The sequence below is a fragment of the Neltuma alba genome, unplaced genomic scaffold, assembly GCF_004799145.2.
Source record: "Neltuma alba isolate B1F8T4 unplaced genomic scaffold, ASM479914v2 tig00010645_pilon, whole genome shotgun sequence".
Lineage (NCBI taxonomy): Eukaryota > Viridiplantae > Streptophyta > Magnoliopsida > Fabales > Fabaceae > Neltuma > Neltuma alba.
In genome coordinates this window covers 229,852-251,203 of record NW_021635495.1, presented here as the reverse complement: position 1 = coordinate 251,203, position 21,352 = coordinate 229,852, and the positions used below count along the sequence as shown (strand labels likewise).

General features: G+C 36.3%; 1 protein-coding gene across 1 annotated transcript in view; it reads right to left on the bottom strand.

The window, feature by feature from the left end:
- Window positions 1-216: 216 nt before the first annotated feature.
- LOC114757809 (serine carboxypeptidase-like 11) overlaps window positions 217-21,352 on the bottom strand; it is a 38,321-nt gene continuing 17,185 nt past the window's right edge. The window contains exon 15 of the mRNA XM_028946910.1: window positions 217-612. Coding sequence (XP_028802743.1) covers window positions 217-612 — 396 coding nt within the window. The remainder of the gene's footprint in view (window positions 613-21,352) is intronic.

Here is a 21,352-nt window from a genome sequence, read left to right as displayed (position 1 = left end):
TCTATGCATTGGGGAATCACATATGCTACAAGAAGTAGTGACCAAGGCTAGAGGCTTAGTGTGAGGTTGGTTGCTCCTTAGATTCTGAACTGTAGAAGTTAGTTTAGCCATGTCTTGGGCTAGTTTGACAAGAAGTGGATCCCTATCTCCCTTGTACCCTCTAGCATCTCTAAGGCTCATATATTGGCGGTTCAGGGCAAAGGTGCGAATTAAGGCCTAAGCAGCTTGTGGCTTCATTAACTCAACTGATCCATTAGCTGTAGCATCTAACACTTTAGCATCATGTGGAAACAACCCATTATAGAAATAGTGAACAAGGTGCTCCTCAATAATCTGGTGGTTCGAGCACTTAGTTAGCATATCATGGAATTGGCTCCAGAATTGGAAGAAAGTTTTTCTTTCCTCTTGCTTAGCAGCAGATATCTCCTTTCTAGCAGTAGAGATCTTAGTAGATGGGAAATATTTGTCAAGAAAAGCTCTCCTCAGTGTAGTCCAAGATTCATATGGGTTGTCCACATACAAGGGCAGATTCATATACCACTCTTTGGCTTTTCCTTCTAGAGATAGGTGAAAAACTTTCCAAAGCACATCTTTAATTCTCGCTCCAGTTGGCTTCATAGACAAGCATTGCATATGAAGAACTTCAAATGAATATATGGATTTTCACTTGACAAACCGTTGAACTTAGGCAATGAGTGTATTAATTGATCTTTAAGTTGAAAATGATTTTCAAAAATAGGCAAAGGCTCAAAACTAGCATCAAATTGAGTAAGGTCTTTAATGGTTCTCCCTCTTTGTGGCCCATTAGTACCATTGAATCCTATATTCTCGTTGGCTCCCTCATGTCCATTACCAGTCAACCCATTGCCCCCAGTTGGTTCATTTTGCCTAAGGTCATTCAGGTTCATCTTATTACCATCTGTACCTTCGATGATCGGGATCTCTACGAGTGTATCTATTGTGTTTTCCTCTTCTCCACTAGTGGGTGGGTCAGAATTGTAGGAACTAATGGTGGCTAACCTACACTCTCTCCTCAACCTCCTTAAATTTCTCTCCAACTCAGGTTGGTAAGGCACTAAAGGTTCAATCTTTCTTCAGATACATAGTCAAGAGATGTAAAAATTCCTTGCACACAAGGCAATTCAAATAAAATAGATGAATGAATGGAGTGCAAGAGTATAGGGTATGAATGAATGATGAATGGGTAATGATGAATGAGTATAACTATACACTCAAATGAAATGTGGAGTGAGTATGTATTAGCCAAGACTTAGAAACAAATTTTTAGCTCAAAAAGGTTTTTTGTCGCGGTAAGACTTGAGTTGGTCATGACTAAAAAGTTCACCGAAGCAAACCCAGAAAAAGGAATGGCAGTTCGTCATGGCAAGACAAGTATTAGTCGCGATTAAAAATCTTGACATAATCGACTTTAGAATAGGGCAACAGTAAAAACAGAGCAACTAACAGCACCAGAAGAAATGTAAATGCAAAACTTAAAGGAAATCAAGATATTTATGAGTTTTTCAGAAAATTTTCTATGTAAAGAAACAAAAACTATGGTCAACACTAAAGACTCGAAGACAACTAAAATGCAAATGCAACTACTAGACAACCTCGATCACACAGTTTGAACGCAAGCTGAACACTTAAGTTGACACCCAAATTACACAAGGAACCAAATCAATGGCTCCTTGATAATGGCACCAGTTTGATGAAACCTTTATCGTTATGGGCTCTTAAAAATGATTTAATTCCAAATAGGAACGTACTATACTAGTACGATTGTAACATTCAAACTTTTAGGCCTAGAAGTACCAGAAATAGCCTGAATTAGATAGGCTACTAGACCCTTTTTTAGCAGAAGTCCCAAATATAAGAAAGGAAGTCAAAGCAGTCTTAGGAACTAAACTGCAAAGTAAAAGTTTTCAGGGGCTCAAGTATAATCAAAGCTAGAGGCTCCAGTAAAGTCTTAAGGGCCCAGAGAGAGAAAAGAGGCTAGATACAGACCAAGGGTTAAGTTAGAAACCTCAAAGAGAGGATTGTATGAAGTTAAGTCCAAGCAGGGACTAAACCGTAAATTTATAAAGTTATGACCAACAGGGGTAAAAATGGAAGAGTATACAAAGAATTCCAAGAAAATCTCAAAAAATGAGAAATAATATTCTAAGGCTCTTCTATGAAGAGAAAAGATGAAAGTACCTCTGAGACAGCTTAAATGGAATTTATAAGCTTATGGCTAGTAAAAAGTATATTGTCCGAGGTAATTATTTGAAATAGCAAGAGACCTTAAAAATGTATACAAAAATGAGATTAAATGATTGAAAGGTTGTACTAATTTATAAAATTAGTCCCGCAACCAAAAGGCTAGTGGAGTGGCTTTAATAAATAAAAAGCCGGTTATGCCGATAAAAGGGCATTTTAGTAAATGAATTTTTATGCAAAGCTTAAAGGAAATATTATGGCCTAAGAAAATTCATAGATACCCTCTAGAATTAAAAATAATTTATGGAGTAGATAGAAGAATTTTCTGAGCTCCAGAAGGTCATAAAGAACGGCGGAGAAACGTGAGCCAAGTAAATTTGGAGGAAACTTAAGGATTAAGTTTTGATCCAATGGCCAGGATCTAATCTCCCTTCTCCTCCACCACACGTTTGTGACACTTGACATCTTCTAGAAGAATGAGATAAGGATGATGCAACAAGATGATGCAATGATGATGTAAAAGTCAACTTGAAGTTCCAAGATTGTCCTTACCCTTTCTATTAGCCACCAAGGACATTTTAGTCCATTCAAGCCAAACTTTTGGCTATAAATACCCAACTTAGAAGAGAATTTTGGCAGCCATTTGTAGAGGGAAAACTCTGCCAAAATTTAGAGAGAAAAACGTAGGGGTGAAGGCCAAGAAGGAACAAGATTCAAGCTTCAAAGTCAAGGTATGTGATGGTTGTAGCATCTAATTTGATACCTATTTTGAATGAGTACTCTTTGTATCTAATTCTAAAATCTTGCATGATTAAATTAACTTTGTAATATTTAAATCCATGGGTAGAACACTTTATTTGGATATGTGTACGATTTATGGTGATTTTTCAAAGTTAGGGTCTGAAATCTGGAAACAGTGTTTAACCTTTGGAAGAGAGACAAATTCCATACAATTTTGGTACTGTTCAGAATAGAATTGGTTCTTGAAACTATTTTTTCTTTAAAGAGAACTTAAGGAGATTTTATTAAGACTTTAAACCACTCAGTTTTGATTTTTCTAGAATTAATTATGAATTTTCAAAGTTGAGCAAAAATTCTGGAATTTCTGCGTGAACAGTACCCGCGAAGCAAAATTTTCAGATTTGATCTTCTTAAATCTAAGGCCATCTAAAGTGGTCCTAATTGACAAGAAATGGATCATAATGGTGAAAAATGATGAGATTTATGTTAGAAAAGCTAGAAAGAAAACCCTAAAATGAAGAGAAAGGGTTGAGGTTCAAGAGAGCTAGTCTTGAATATTATGTAATCTAGTGGTCCTAATAGATTGTGTGATCAATGTGATTATGTTTAGGATCTTAGGATATCCAAGAGGATGTTTGGTGATGTTAACTGAATGCCCACATGGTTGGAAAGTCAAAGGAGTCAAAGGAAAAGTAAGAGGAAAGCTTGAGGTGCAAGGTAGTGAACTTACCTATTATCATTGCTTGATGTTGTATGCTTGTGTGTTGCTGTACATGATGTTTGAATGTTGTTGTTACATGTATTGGCTGCTGTAAATGCTATTTATGATGAGTAGATTATGTCTCCATGGCCATGCATCAAGAAGGTAGCTTTAAGCATGCTAATATGTCACTAGCTAACAAGAGAACAAGCAAGTTGCATGTAGTGTATTAGCGTCCATCTAGTATGATTAATATAGTATTGTTTGCTTCTGAGATTCTCCTGAATGTCACCCCTTCTTAACTAACCATTTAGGTCAATCAATGATGGGCAATAATAGTATGAGAAGCAAGGAGGAGAAAATGGTGAATTATTAATGTTAATGAATGATATTATTATTCAATGTGTAATTCTCCTATTATGTAATTTATGTTGTAGATGCCAATGATGCCATGTATTTAATTATAACACTTATGGAATATATAGAAATGTATGAGTATGAACAGAAAAGAGTAAGCCCATGTTATGTATGCCAAAGAAATAAAAAGAATTAAAGTAAAGAGATGTTAAGGGATAAAACGTATGTCCTAGAGCAGTGAGTTTGTAGCTCCAGTTTGACCTATCAAATGAATGCGTTAAGTCACAAGATTTGGCAGACTCATAGTACATATCCCAAGCTTTAATATGAGAAGTATATCACCTCAATTAGATATGTACACAAGGAGATACGAATTTCCAAAGTTGAGGCATATAATCTGGAAGTTCTAGATTTTACGAAATGAACAGTAATATTTATTGATTAAATTGTATGGATTGGGCAAAGATAAGTCCAATTGGATATTTTTCCCTCAAAGAGTATCAACATGAATTTCTATAGAATTTTAGAACACCTCAATACAATTTTTATGGAATTAGTTATGAATTTTTGAAGTTAGACCTGTTATTTGGAAGTTAAAGAGTAAATAATAACCCGAGTAATTATGTTGAAAATTTAAATCCACGGGCTTGTGTCATGATCTGCTTGAACTATAACGCTTGCAAATGTGTACACTGAGGGGTTAAAGGTAGGGTGTTTCAACAATCCAGGTTGTGTTCACTTCGAGGAGCCTGAATTGATCCTATGTAATCTAAGTGACAAAATCGTGCGAAAAGATAAAATCAGGGGGATTGTAAAACTGAATTAAGTTGCAATGAATTCAAAATATAGAAGAAGCAAAGTGTTTTTGGTATTTTTAAAATGAATTAAAATAGGAATGAAAGAAAGCAATTAAATGGATAGTTTAAAAACTCAATTGATAAAAATGCCCCTTGGAGAATTGATTAAGCCTTCATCACTTCAAAATATGTTGGGAGTTTACTTGAAAACCAATCTTAGCTAGTTTAGAAAACCTTCCAAACTTATGTAAATTAATTTGTTAATGAAACCTTTGACCCAAAGACTCATAACAAATCTAACCACCCTCATGAATGCACACTTGGCGAGATTGATGCAGTGGTAATAACAACTTGAACATAATAACCAATTATGCTAGCAAGGCACCACATTTAATCAAAACCAAACTTGGATTGAACACCAATCAAATTCACAAGACTTAAACACAGAATTCTCATTACAAAAGAAATACCAAAGCATAAATTCTCAACATCCAATCCAAAATAACAAGATCATATCATTGAAGTTCATCTTTAATAACAACACAAAAATTCTAACCAAGAACAACTGAAATGCTATTAAAGTAATGGAAAAGATAAAGTAAAACTCCTTAAATTAAGTCCTAAGCTCAAACCTTTATCAAAACTCCTTAGGGTAAAGCGGTCTAGCCTCTCATGACCTCGGAAATAGCTCCTCCAAGCTCTGAAATCTCAACACCAGCCATACAGATGAAGATGGATGATGGATGATGCAGAAAAGTGGTGGAATGAGGTGGAAAAGGAGTGCAAATCGATGGAAATCAATAGGAGAACCTCAAGAACCCTTGAAGAACCCTAGGAGACGAAAATGGGAGTGTCTGGATAGTAAATGGCGGCTGGCTTGTGTCACACCTTACTTATATAATACCTTAGCATTCATTTAGAACCATTCCAGACCACTTTAGATGGTCTTAAGCTTAAAAATTTCAATTTGGACGTTAATTTTCGGAAAATTATTGTTCACTGTCCAGTTTTCAGATTACAGGTCCAACTTTGGAAAATCATAACTAATTCTAGAAAAATCGTATGGAGGTGTTCCAAAATTCTAAGGAAAGCTCTTTCAATGCTCTTTAAGGGAAAAATATTCAACTGAACTCATCCTCACTGCAAACGTACAATTTATTGGATTAAAATTACTATTCATTTGGTAAAATCTGGACTTTCCAGATTCTGCGCCTTAACTTCGAAAATTCATATCTCATTGTATACACATCCAAATGAGGTGATTTACCACTCATTTTGAAGCTTGGGATGTGCACTATAAGTCTGCCAAATCTCGTGATTTAACTCATTCATTTGATAGGTCAAACTGAAGCTTGAAACTAACTGCTCCATGACCTACGTTTTATCCCTTAATATCTCCTTACTTTAATTCTTTTTATTTCTTTGACATACATAACATGGCCTTAATCTTTCTCGTTCATACTCATATACTTTCATTCATGCCATAAACATCCTAAGCATATACATTGAATTGATGGCATTCATAACATAATTTACAGCATAGGAGAATTATACATTGAATATTCATATCAATCATTTGCATTAACAATTCTCCACTTCTTCTCCTTGCTTCTCATGCCATTAGTGCCCATCATTGATTGACCTAAATGGTTGGTTAAGGAGGGGGTGAGATTCGGGGGAATCTCAGTAGCAAACAATACCATATTAATCATGCTAAATGGATGCTCATGCACTACACGCAACTTGTTTATTCTCTTGTTAATTAGTGACATACTAGCATGCTCAAAGCTAACTTCTTGATGCATGGCCATGGAGACATAATCTACTCATCATGAATAGCAATTACAGCAGCTAAAACATGTCACAATAACATTCAATAACATGTACACGGCAACACACAAGCATACAACATCAAGCAATGACAATAGGTAAGTTCACTACCTTGCACCTCAAGCCTTCCTCTTACTTTTCCTTTGACTCCCTTGACTTTCCAACCATGTTAGCTTTTGGTCAACATCATCAAACATCCTCTTGGATGTTCCAAAGGTCCTAAACATAGTCATAATGATCATACAATCTATTAGGACCACTAGATTACATAAAGTTCAAAGCTAGCTCTCTTGAACCTCAACCCTTTCTCTTAGTCTTAGGGTTTTCTTTCTAGCTTTTCTAACATAAATCTCATCATTTCCCATCCTTATGATCCATTTCTTGTCAATTAGGACCACTTTAGATGGCTTTAGATTCAAGAAGATCAAATCTGGAAGTTTTGGTTCGCGGGTACTGTACACGCAGAATCTCCAGAATTTTTGCTCAACTTTGAAAATTCATAATTAAATCTATAAAAATCAAAATTGAGTGCTTCCAAGTCTCACTGAAAGATAATTAAGTTAACTTAAAATGAAAAATAGTTTCAGGAACCAATTCTACGCTGAACAGTACCATAATTGTACGGAACTCGACAATCTCCTAAAAGTTCAACACTGTTTCCAGATTTCAAACCCTAACTTTGAAAAATCACCATAAATCGTACACATATCCAAATAGAGTGTTCTACCCATGGATTTAAAGCTCACAGAGTGTACTTTAAGCATGAAAAATTTCAGAATCAAATACGCACACTAACTAGTTCGAAATAGGTATCAAATCAGATGCTACAGCCACCACATACCTTGATCTTGAAGCTTGAACTTTGTTCCTTCTTCTTGGCCTTCACCCCTACGTTTTTCTCTCTAAATTTTGGCAGAGTTTCCCCTCTTAAACTCATGTTGGCTGAAAATATGAAGGGGAAGAGGCTCTATTTATAGCCAAAAAAGTTGGCTTGAATGGACCAAAATGCCCTTGGTGGCTAATAGAAAGGGTAAGGGCAAATTTGGAAGTTCAAGTGGACTTTTGCATCATCATTGCATCATCTTATTACATCATGCTTACCTCAACCTTCTAGAAGATGCCAAGTGTCATGAAAGTGGTGGAGGAGATGGGAGATTAGATCCTAGCCGTTGGATCAAACTTCTTTCATAAGCTTCCTCCGAATTTACTTGGCCCACGTTTCTCCGACTTTCTTTATGGCCTTTCGGAGCTCAGAAAATTGTTCTGCCTGCTTTATAAATTCCCTTTAATTCTAGATAATATCTATGAATTTTCTTAGGCCATAACACTTCCTTTAAACCTTGCATAAAAATTCATTTACCAAAATACCCTTTTATCGGCAAAACCGGCTCTTTAATTTATTAAAGCCACTCCACTGGCCTTTTGGTTGCGGGACTAATTTTATAAATTAGTACAACCTTTCAACCATCTAACCTCATTTTTGTATACATTTTTGAGGTCTCTTGCTATTTTAAATAATTACCTCAAATGGTATACTTTTTACTGGCCATAACCTCATAAATTCCATTTAAGCTGCCTCAGGGGTATTTTTGTCATTTCTCTTCACAGAAGAGTCTTAGAATATTATTTCCATTTTCTGGGATTTTTCTTAGAATTTTCTGTACCCTCTTCCACTTTTACCCCTGTGGGTCATAACTTTCAGAATTTACAGTTTAGTCCCTGGTTGAACTTAACTTCATATAATCCTCTCTTTGAGGCTTCTAACTCAACCTTTGGCCTATATCTAGTCTCTTTTCTCTCTCTGGGCCTTCGAGACTTTACTGGAGACTCTAACTTTATTACACTTTAGCCCCTTAAAACTTTTACTTTGCAGTTTACTCCCTGAAATTACTTCGACTTCCTTTCTCATCTTTGGGACTTCTGCTAAAAAAGGGGTTTGATAGCCTATCTAATTCAGGCTATTACTGGTACTTCTAGGCCTAAAACTTTGGATGTTACAATTCTCCCCCTCTCAAAAAAAATTTCGTCCTCGAAATTTCGGGTCAAATCTCTTTTCTTACCCTTAATGAGAGGTTACCTGAGGGGAGTGTCCCTACTTATACTTAACTTTGGCCTTTTCAACTTTTCATTATACCTCATTTCCGAGATTTCACCTTGGGCTTCATACTTACATAACTCGTCGTTCTAAACTTTTCTGTCATTCAGATGAGCATGGTCTTTGCTTTTAAGTATTTTGTCACCACTACTCACATTCTTCTGATACTTTAGGCTCATTCTTTCAGAATAATACCATGATAGTGTGCCTGTCCTCATGGTATTTTACAATACCATGGCATTTCGGGTTCTCTTAATACATCCTTTATCCATTCTTTGCTGTATACCCTGCTATTCCTCTTTACTTTAAGGGCATATCTCCTTTCTTTCCTTCGTTGACTAGAACAGAATTGAGCCTAGTCTAATCGACAATAGACATGTCTGGAACAAGTCAAGGTTACTCTCTCTATATTAGTCCACCGCTGAGGGAGATTTCAATATTTTAAACTCATCTCTAGTCATCATCTTCCCAAAGAGGTACTGTACTCTTACCCTTATGGCTCAGCTACTTTCTCTTAGGCTTGGTCTACTATGACCTCGAGAGCTACTGCGCTCTACCGTAAGCCTCTTTAGGATCCACTATGACCCTGGAATACTATCATCCATCTGAGCTATCTTAGGATCTCTAGGAGACTCTGGACCATAGAGTTGAGTAATAAAATAAGTCACCTCCACTCAGCTAGTAACTTGACTGATTATTCCCCAAGACTGCTCACAGATATCAGTATTGTCTTCTTAGGCATTGCTCAATCCTTTCTGTCAACTCTTGGAATTCTTAGCCTTTCCCTATTTCTTTAGCCCTTCGTTTTAACTTCCTTAAGTCACTTTCCTTTCTTTGTGCCTTTCGAATCCCTAGGCACTGGCTCATCTCTAGAGCCCATTAACTTGCTATTATATCAATGCCAGTCTACCTTGTCTTAGGACTCTATAGTCTTCGCTGTCTCTTAATAGTTTGGACAGCATCAGGAGAGGACTTATATCATCACATTATCATTATCCTTCAGTATTCCGTAGTACCCTACTAAGCTCGAGGAGCATCTGTTTGCATATCACACTTCTGTTGTCTTAACCAGTTTCACTCTCTCTCTCTGGGGTAAGGTCCTCCTGTGCCTTATCTCGGCTACTTCTGCTTTTCCTGTGGGAGGACAGATTGCTTTAACTGGAGCATCGTCAACTCAACCACTTGCTTTCTGTTTCATTCCTTCAGAGGATAGCTTACTCTTACTAGAGCAGCATCACTCTGATCCAGAGAACCACTTCCCAATCTTAGAGAGGTACTTCATGGTCAAGACTTTCCTCATGCAATCTTGGCCAGGGTACATTCCTCGAATACCATATCTCTATCAAAGAGAGCCTCTCTACTGGATTACTCAATCTTATAAGCAGTGGCATCTATCTATAGGAATCTCATTTCTTAGATTCTTTAATGGCCTAATTGCCATGGTTGCATGCTCTGGGATACCTTAGGGATATAAAAGAATATTATTTCAGTCCCTGACATAATCACATATCTAAGTATCATTAAGCTCTAGGTATCACAAGGAACTTGCTTATCTCTCTTTATTCATTAGTCCCCAACGCAACCATCCACTATCATGTTCTTATTCCTTTCCTTTCATCTCTATCCTCAAGAGAGATCTTGCCTCACTTTACTCTTTCTAACTTTCTTTACCTCTTGACCAATTATTCTTATGGTCAGATATTGATCACCATACCCTCATCACATCACATCACAGAGTAAATGGTTAATCACCTTGCTGTGCGGTATCTAGGTCTGGCAGTTAGGTCATCATTGACCTTTCATTCGTTGTCATATAATCTCTGTCCCTCTTGGTTCACTATCCCTTAGGAATTTCCACCTCTATTCAGGGATTTGAACAAATCTCAAAACATCTCATTTTGTTACCATGCCTCTATCGAGGTCATATTGATTACTTAAGGTACAGGTTGATATTCAGTTCCCTTACTAGGGCATTGACTTATACCTCTGACTGGCTTATTGTATCCTTAACCATTTGTTTCTATGGTCAAATGCTAATCATAAAGTGACCATACTACATAGCAGGCATTAATCATTAAAACATCTCTGCTGTGTGACCTTCCAGTCAGGCACCTTTAACTAATTACCCGAGGCTTAGGTTGTCACCTTGCTTCCCTATTAGGGTCTAGACTCCAATTCCTTATTGGCTTACCATATTCTTAGCCATTACCCTCAGGAGGCATCTAACAACTTTGACTCATTCCCTAGTCAAGCTCTCTTAGCCCAACCATTCCTGTCCTGAGGGGGAGTCTCTTAGTAGTGACTACCTATCTCTCAGGTTACTTTTTGTCATTCCTTACTTCTCTTCTATATCTATTTCCCTTGAAGAGAACACCTCACCATCATAATCTCAATTGCACCAATCCTAGTCACCCGTTACTTTTCTAATTAGGTTTTCTCTCATACCGGGCTTCGCTTGAACCCACTCTCTGCTTATACCTTAGTCAGGACCTCTACAAGAACTTCCCAACGGCTACCTATCATTAGGTTACTTTTGCCTAAGCACACTTAACTGAATAGTGCTGATAGGCTCGAACCCTAGTCTCTTACTGTCTTAGGCCCTTCTTATTCTACCTTTAGTCATATCTGTTCAGCTTACATTCTTATCTCTCACCTTATCTTAAGGATTTACCTGTCAATACTCAATCTGTGTCTATGTCACATGGGTTCTTCCTGCATTTAGAGCTAGCCTGAGTGTCTCTTTTTCAGGTCTTATGGCTCCAACTCCTATAACTTTGGCTTTCCTCTATTAATCGGAAGGAAATTGAATCCAGCTTAATTAATGATAAGGTTATCTGGAAGGAAATCATGGGTACTCTCTCAGTGCTGGTTTACAACTGAAGGAGGTTTCCACATCGTCAACTTATCCCTGGTCTTCATCTTCCCAAATAGGTACCAATCTCTGGGAGACTTAGACCATAGGACTAAGTGAAGTCATCTCCACTCAATTGGTCACCATACTAATAATTCCCCAAAAACTGTTCCAAGAACCAATACCATTTCTTAAACCTCCTGTCAATTCCCCAGGCCACCTATTTGTCTCTTTAGGTGCCTAAGCCAATCTGTCTTAGGAGTATTTAGAACGGTACAGAGAGAGGACTTATGTAACTTCTCTTTTCTCTACTTTACTTTTCAGTACGAGCATACTCTAACATGCATAATGTCTGACATTTTAATGCAAGGAGTGTAAGCTCTTACTGGTTGCTATGTCCGTAGCATGCCAACTGGACATCTTATCCCTACAAGAGGGAGCCTCTTTCTCTGTTCGCAGCTGCTTCTGGAAGTTATAGGGAGAGGACTTTTGAGATTCTTTTTCTTTCTATTTGCCCTTCTCTGCTAAGCTCAAGGACATTGAACCCTAGCTTAATTCTTGGCTAGTCGTGCTTCCATTAGGTAAGGTCAACTCCACTTGCCTTGCCTCGGCTGCTTCCCTTTCCTGCTCGAATAGGGCATTTTGCTCCATCTTGAGTAACATCAATTCTAACTTGGAGGACCAATTCCTATTTTCTCTAGGAAGATTCCTGGCCAAGAACTTATCCCTTGAAAAGGGTGCCTCTCAACCTAACCCTAAGTGACTGAGTATCTCTTAACATCATCAGGAACATGCCAACCTCATAATGCTAGTTCCCCACATAGCTATCTATCTCATTCTCATCTCTAATGTGGCTTCAAGAGTTTGCCCAGCTTAGGTGGCCACTACACCCTCTTAGCGATGTACAGACTCAACCCCTCACTATCTTGTTCAACTCATCATTACTCTTCCTCTTGAGGGGGAATCTGATAGCTTTTAAATAGTGGCTACAACCCTCTCTCTGAGCTCTATCAGTCTTACTCTCAGGGACCTCATAGTCCATCAAGTCGTGCCAAGATATCACCTTAGCATCTGAGAGTCACTATCTCTATTCATCATGACCAGAATTCTTATTGCCACCACTTTCTTTGGTTCATCATGACGAAACATACTTTCTCTTACTTCTACTAGTTTTACTTAGCTTTGTTCATCGTAACCTCAACTGCTGCCTGAAGGACTTCCATGTCCTAGCTTCACTGTAATCCCCAACTAAGTCAACTACTTCCTTTCAAGCAATGAAGGAAGGGTCTGGCTCACAACTCTAGGTGATTAGCACTTTTGCTTTCCCTTATCCTTAGGGATTACCGGCGGCAGAAAGTGATCTTTAGCTCTTCTTAGCTTTTATATCCATTTAGGAATCAAAGATAGCTACTTTGATTATGCTGCCTTAACCTCGTATCAAGGCTACAGTAACTGTATCTAACTTAGGTTGCCACTTGACCCTCTTTCTTCTAGGGTTGAGACTCATACCTCTATCTAGCTTATGAGCCATTATCCCTTTCTCTTTAGAGGGAAGTCTCTTTATCTTTACACAGTGGCTACCTTCCTCTGCGTATAACTTCTTATCATTATTTTATCTGTACCTTTCTAACAGAGGACCCCAACTTTATTTAAAGATCCTTATTACTTATTTTTCCTAGAGCATTCACCTCCAATCCATAACCTTAGTTGGACCTTAGCTAGTATTCTACTACTAGCTCTAACCTGAACTGGGCTTTTCTAAATTCTTGCAGATAGTTCTCTTCTTCCTATGCCAGAACCTCTGCTCTGATACCAAAAATGTCACACCTTACTTATATAATACCTTAGCATTCATTTAGAACCATTCCAGACCACTTTAGATGGTCTTAAGCTTAAAAATTTCAATTTGGACGTTAATTTTCGGAAAATTATTGTTCACTGTCCAGTTTTCAGATTACAGGTCCAACTTTGGAAAATCATAACTAATTCTAGAAAAATCGTATGGAGGTGTTCCAAAATTCTAAGGAAAGCTCTTTCAATGCTCTTTAAGGGAAAAATATTCAACTGAACTCATCCTCACTGCAAACGTACATTTATTGGATTAAAATTACTATTCATTTGGTAAAATCTGGACTTTCCAGATTCTGCGCCTTAACTTCGAAAATTCATATCTCATTGTATACACATCCAAATGAGGTGATTTACCACTCATTTTGAAGCTTGGGATGTGCACTATAAGTATGCCAAATCTCGTGATTTAACTCATTCATTTGATAGGTCAAACTGAAGCTTGAAACTAACTGCTCCATGACCTACGTTTTATCCCTTAATATCTCCTTACTTTAATTCTTTTTATTTCTTTGACATACATAACATGGCCTTAATCTTTCTCGTTCATACTCATATACTTTCATTCATGCCATAAACATCCTAAGCATATACATTGAATTGATGGCATTCATAACATAATTTACAGCATAGGAGAATTATACATTGAATATTCATATCAATCATTTGCATTAACAATTCTCCACTTCTTCTCCTTGCTTCTCATGCCATTAGTGCCCATCATTGATTGACCTAAATGGTTGGTTAAGGAGGGGGTGAGATTCGGGGGAATCTCAGTAGCAAACAATACCATATTAATCATGCTAAATGGATGCTCATGCACTACACGCAACTTGTTTATTCTCTTGTTAATTAGTGACATACTAGCATGCTCAAAGCTAACTTCTTGATGCATGGCCATGGAGACATAATCTACTCATCATGAATAGCAATTACAGCAGCTAAAACATGTCACAATAACATTCAATAACATGTACACGGCAACACACAAGCATACAACATCAAGCAATGACAATAGGTAAGTTCACTACCTTGCACCTCAAGCCTTCCTCTTACTTTTCCTTTGACTCCCTTGACTTTCCAACCATGTTAGCTTTTGGTCAACATCATCAAACATCCTCTTGGATGTTCCAAAGGTCCTAAACATAGTCATAATGATCATACAATCTATTAGGACCACTAGATTACATAAAGTTCAAAGCTAGCTCTCTTGAACCTCAACCCTTTCTCTTAGTCTTAGGGTTTTCTTTCTAGCTTTTCTAACATAAATCTCATCATTTCCCATCCTTATGATCCATTTCTTGTCAATTAGGACCACTTTAGATGGCTTTAGATTCAAGAAGATCAAATCTGGAAGTTTTGGTTCGCGGGTACTGTTCACGCAGAATCTCCAGAATTTTTGCTCAACTTTGAAAATTCATAATTAAATCTATAAAAATCAAAATTGAGTGCTTCCAAGTCTCACTGAAAGATAATTAAGTTAACTTAAAATGAAAAATAGTTTCAGGAACCAATTCTACGCTGAACAGTACCATAATTGTACGGAACTCGACAATCTCCTAAAAGTTCAACACTGTTTCCAGATTTCAAACCCTAACTTTGAAAAATCACCATAAATCGTACACATATCCAAATAGAGTGTTCTACCCATGGATTTAAAGCTCACAGAGTGTACTTTAAGCATGAAAAATTTCAGAATCAAATACGCACAGTAACTAATTCGAAATAGGTATCAAATCAGATGCTACAGCCACCACATACCTTGATCTTGAAGCTTGAACTTTGTTCCTTCTTCTTGGCCTTCACCCCTACGTTTTTCTCTCTAAATTTTGGCAGAGTTTCCCCTCTTAAACTCATGTTGGCTGAAAATATGAAGGGGAAGAGGCTCTATTTATAGCCAAAAAAGTTGGCTTGAATGGACCAAAATGCCCTTGGTGGCTAATAGAAAGGGTAAGGGCAAATTTGGAAGTTCAAGTGGACTTTTGCATCATCATTGCATCATCTTATTACATCATGCTTACCTCAACCTTCTAGAAGATGCCAAGTGTCATGAAAGTGGTGGAGGAGATGGGAGATTAGATCCTAGCCGTTGGATCAAACTTCTTTCATAAGCTTCCTCCGAATTTACTTGGCCCACGTTTCTCCGACTTTCTTTATGGCCTTTCGGAGCTCAGAAAATTGTTCTCTGCCTGCTTTATAAATTCCCTTTAATTCTAGATAATATCTATGAATTTTCTTAGGCCATAACACTTCCTTTAAACCTTGCATAAAAATTCATTTACCAAAATACCCTTTTATCGGCAAAACCGGCTCTTTAATTTATTAAAGCCACTCCACTGGCCTTTTGGTTGCGGGACTAATTTTATAAATTAGTACAACCTTTCAACCATTAACCTCATTTTTGTATACATTTTTGAGGTCTCTTGCTATTTTAAATAATTACCTCAAATGGTATACTTTTTACTGGCCATAACCTCATAAATTCCATTTAAGCTGCCTCAGGGGTATTTTTGTCATTTCTCTTCACAGAAGAGTCTTAGAATATTATTTTCCATTTTCTGGGATTTTTCTTAGAATTTTCTGTACCCTCTTCCACTTTTACCCCTGTGGGTCATAACTTTCAGAATTTACAGTTTAGTCCCTGGTTGAACTTAACTTCATATAATCCTCTCTTTGAGGCTTCTAACTCAACCTTTGGCCTATATCTAGTCTCTTTTCTCTCTCTGGGCCTTCGAGACTTTACTGGAGACTCTAACTTTATTACACTTTAGCCCCTTAAAACTTTTACTTTGCAGTTTGCTCCCTGAAATTACTTCGACTTCCTTTCTCATCTTTGGGACTTCTGCTAAAAAAGGGGTTTGATAGCCTATCTAATTCAGGCTATTACTGGTACTTCTAGGCCTAAAACTTTGGATGTTACAGCTTATGTGATTTGTTTCCCAAAATCACAATCTGAGGTTTAAAACTTGATTCTGTGTTAGCATCCTTTTCGTCGCGACTAAACTTCCATTTTGTCACGACTAACTGATCAAAACAAATAGCTGTATTTGGTTTGCTCTTTTCCAGAATTCTTGTAATCTGTTAGGCCTTAACTACGATTTTCTTGAACTTAGGTCCTTTGGAGATATTTTTCACTTGACCCTTGACCTGAAAATCAAATTAAGCACTTGTAATATCCAAATCAATTTTGTAAATGATGATTAATTAAAATGATGCACAATTTGATAGTTTTGCCCCTACAAAGTGCTCAATAAGAAATCAAATCTACAGTTATAAATTACCATAATTCATATCTGTCACATCCAGTAATATGGCAATTAGGAATAAGAATATTCCTAAATATTTAAAGGCCAAAAATGACAAGGACAAATAGAAGAATTTTGGTGGAAAATAATTATTATAATTTTCCAAGCCAATTATGAAAAGTTTGACTAATTAAGGAAAATTGGTCAAGAATAATTATGGAAAAATAATTCTGAGTCTCAGAAAATTAAGAAAAAATAAGGACAATATTCCTTGAGAATTATATGAGATTATAAAATTGATTTTATGACCAATTTGCCCTTAGAGAAACTACAAAGGAATTTGAGGGTAATTTAAGCTAATTTAAGGTCTTTATTTGGAAAATTCCAAATAAGTATATTTAAGAAGAATAAAATCCCACAAAAATTCCTATGATATCCCAAGAAATTATAAGAGATTTTGGAATTAAAAGAAGACCCTCAAGTGTCCAAGATTTTTCCCAATTCTTTTGAAAAGTGGAAAAATCAATAAAGAGAAGGAAATTAGTTTTCCATTTTATTTAATTATTGGAAAATTTAATTTGAGACGAAGAGGGAAATTTGGGAAGATAAAAATGAGGGGAATAATTTATGGATCTGACAGAAAATAATTACAGGGGCCAGAGTACTGTAATTATAGAAAAGACGTTAAACCCAGAGTAAAAGTGCACCGATAAAGCAAGACGAGAGTCTTGCAATTCAAATGGTTCACACTTAGCCATGTGTCAAGCCTCTAATGGATGGTAATTAAAGCTTTCCAAGTGTCAAGCTATCAATGGAGAGGATCTTGACTTTGGAATTTAATTACATTATGATTTAAGTTAATTAAGAGAGAAGATTAAGACTAAGTAGGCTCTTGATACTTGGCTCCTCATTAATGATGGTTGGTGGGATATTTTGGTGCATTGAATGAGCTTGTCCTCCCCCTATATCTAATCCATATTTCGTGCAAGGCATGAAGAGAGGGAAAAAAGAGAGAGCTTGAAGGAGAACCAAGGAAAAGCTATCAACTTTGGTCATTCAATCAAGGATTCAAGGTGAGTTCCTAGCTCTAGATGTATTCTTGCCTTGTTTTCCTTCTCTTTTATGGTTGAAAAATATGTCTCCTCTATCTTTAGTGGTTGGCCGAGCTGAATAATAAAAAGGGAAGGGAGTTTGGTTGTTAGATCCTGCTAAGACACAACAACACAAGTTAGATCCTAGTGTTTGCAAGTGATTATAGTTAGTTTTGAAGCATTTTTCATGGTTATTTCCTTGAGTGTTATTTTCGGTCAAAGCAAGATCTGAACCCTAGGATATGTTTTTCAAAGTTTTGAGGCTTCCATTGTGTTCAAAATGAAAAATGGTGTAGGGTAAACCTAAAGAACAAAAGTTGGAAGCCATAGAATCAAAATTGTAATTTTTGGAAAGTGAACCATAGTGGTTCACCCAAGTTGAAACTGAAAGAGGGAACTTTATTTTGCTAAATCTAAGTATATATTTGGAATCTACATGAAAAATCATGTAGGATTGAGTCAAGAGGGAATTTTTAGGGTTTATGGAAACCAACTCTAAAAATTCAAGAACAAAGATGGAAGCTTTAAGGGGCTTAGGAGTTACTTGAGTTATGCTATTAATTTTATGAGGAATGGTTGATGATTCTTGCTACCCTTTTTGTGGATTGTCATGTTAGGGTTTGGCACTTGTGGAAGCAAGAAGGAACAAGAAGAAAAACAAAAAGCATTGGATCAAGGTAGTGGGATCTAATTAGCCATTAATGTTAACTTTGCATTGTTATTTATGGCATGTATGCTTGCTATTATATGGTTGAACTATGATGTTGTGATATGGTTGCTCCTTGCATTTGTTGCCATGGCCTTGCATGTTGAGGTTGCCTATTTATAAAAGATTAGTTCTCTTATGATAGCTAATGTTGAAATGCTTTATAATGATGCATGTTAATGTTTGGTTGATTGATCTTGCTATTGGGATTTCTTAAAATCTCATCCCCCCAATATAATCTAAGGAGCTTTCAGTATAATTTTGAACCACCCGAATTGGATTTTTGTGGATTAAGTTATGAATTTTTGAAGTTAGACCAGAAAAACTGGATTTTTACCCGATGAACAGGAAAAATCCGAAATTTAGCGTTTTTAAAATAAAAAGTGAGCCCAAGACCATCAAATGTGGTCTAAAGTGGTTTTAAATGAAACCTAAGTGGATATAATAGTAAGGTGTGACAATATCAAGACATGTATTTTAAACCAATCAATTCCTCTAAAAACATGCAATTAGACATGAATTAATACAGTAAAACTTGGTCAAATCAATGTGCATACCATTTGCCATGGAGAAAAAGCAATGAATCAAACCATAAGCCATTCCTCATACTTATTGTCAAGGCACATTCAACATGTAATCTCATGCATAATCACATAAATTGCTCAATCACATCATGGTAGCATAGATCACGTAACACATACACATTTAAACAAGCAAGAAAGCAATCAAATTATGAGTTCAATACTACCTCTTGGTTGGTGAACCAACTTGACCTCTTTGGGAAAATTAGGTTCCTTTTTGATTCATTGCAATGTGCCTATCAATCCATGCATAAACACATGTCAAATTATCAATAATTCAAGCATAAATACAATTGCTTGACATTAAGCTCAATTAAACCTCTTTTTCCTTGATTTTTTACATAAGTAATTCCTCTTCGTTTTCATTAATCTCTTGACTCATTCCTATATAATTTTTCATGTAGAATCTAAATATCAATTCAGATTAACAAAATCACATTCCTTCCCCTTCAACTGGACTTGGCCGAATAGGGGTAGTATATGTTCCAAAAATTCCATTTTGATTCCAATGATTTCAAACACTTTTCTTTGGTATTTTCTTACACAAAAACACCTTTTGAACTCATTAGAGTCATTAAAACACATCAAAACAAACTCCTACTCTAAGAACAAGTCATAGCCGAATAGGGTGCTATGAAACTCTAACTTTGGTTTCTTCCAAAAATTAATCCAAACACCACTCAAACACGATAATTCCAACTCCTTTTCAAGGCTTCTATCCTTCCTTAATCCACACATGTCTTGACCAAATATGACAGCAACATCACCTTGAATTATAATTCAAATATTCAACCAAAACAAGCTTTAATCTTAACTATAATAAAGCTTAAATATAACTTGATAAATCCTTGACTAAAGTTTGATGAGTCCTTATCCAAAAGTAGTAACTAAAATAAGTTTCAAAGCTCAAAAGAACACTTGAACATCACCTCCCCTCTTTTGTCAGTTTTCACCTATTTTTGTGTATTTTAGGGGGGTATTTATAGAAAAAATTGCTGTCCTCTCCCCCTTCACTTGTGGCATGAAATTTTGCCAACAAAATGGCCATGTGGCTGCCATCCAACCCTTAAATTTTTAGATCATGCCAAGTATCCAGTCTCTAGAACATTCCTATTGATATTTTGACTAAAATTAGGCTTAAATCTATTTAATTGTTAGGCCACCATTTTGCACAAAATTTTGGGCTTTTCCTGGCCCAAAATGAAACCCAAATCTGGCCCAAAAAGAAAGAAAAAGTAGGGTGTACTCATAAATATTAATTCCAAACAAAAATGCAGTTTATCAATTACTATTGACTTATAGCTTTGCATAATTTTTCTAGGCCTCCAAAATTACATTTCTCTCCATGAAAAATCCTCTTTTAATATAAGAATATGATATGAAAAATTTTAGGATTTTTCTCCACCTCTAACTATTTATTTTGAATTTCCCCAAATAGGCCCTTAATCGGTAAAACTACAGGAAATAAATTCCCTAAAATAATTTCCTGTGCTTTTAGGGCGTAAAACCAATTTTATAAATTCCAATAAACATTTAGATAATTATTCCATATTTTTTTCAGAATTATTGTAACATCCAAACTTTTGGGCCTAGAAGTACCAGAAATATCTTGAATTGGATAGGCTACTAGACCCCTTTTGAGCAAAAATCCTAAAGATAAAAAAGAAAGTCAAAGCAGTTTCAGGGACTAAATTGCAAAGTGAAAGTTTTCAGGGGCTCAAGTATAATCAAGTTAGAGGCTCCAGTAAAGTCTCAAAGGCCCAGAGAGAGAAAAGAGACTAGATATAGGCCAAAGGTTAAGCTAGAAGCCTCAAAGAGAGGATTATATGAAGCTAAGTCCAAGCAGGGACTAAACCGTAAATTCAGAAAGTTATGACCAACAGGGGTAAAAATGGAAGAGTATACAAAGAATTCCAAGAAAATGGGAAATAATATTCTAAGGCTTTTCTGTGAAGAGAAAAGACGAAAATGCCCCTGAGGCAGCTTAAATGGAATTTATGAGGTTATGGCCGGTAAAAAGTTTACCGTTTGAGGTAATTATTTAAAATAGCAAGAGACCTAAAAAATGTATACAAAAATGAGATTAAATGTTTGGAATTTTGTACTAATTTATAAAATTAGTCCCACAACTAAAAGGCCAGTGGAACGGCTTTAATAAATTAAAGAGCCGATTATGCCGATAAAAGGGAATTTTAGTAAATGAATTTTACGCAAGGCTTAAAGAGACTGTTATGGCCTAAGAAAATTCATAGATACTCTCTAGAATTAAAGGGAATTTATGGAGTAGATAGAAGAATTTTCTGAGCTC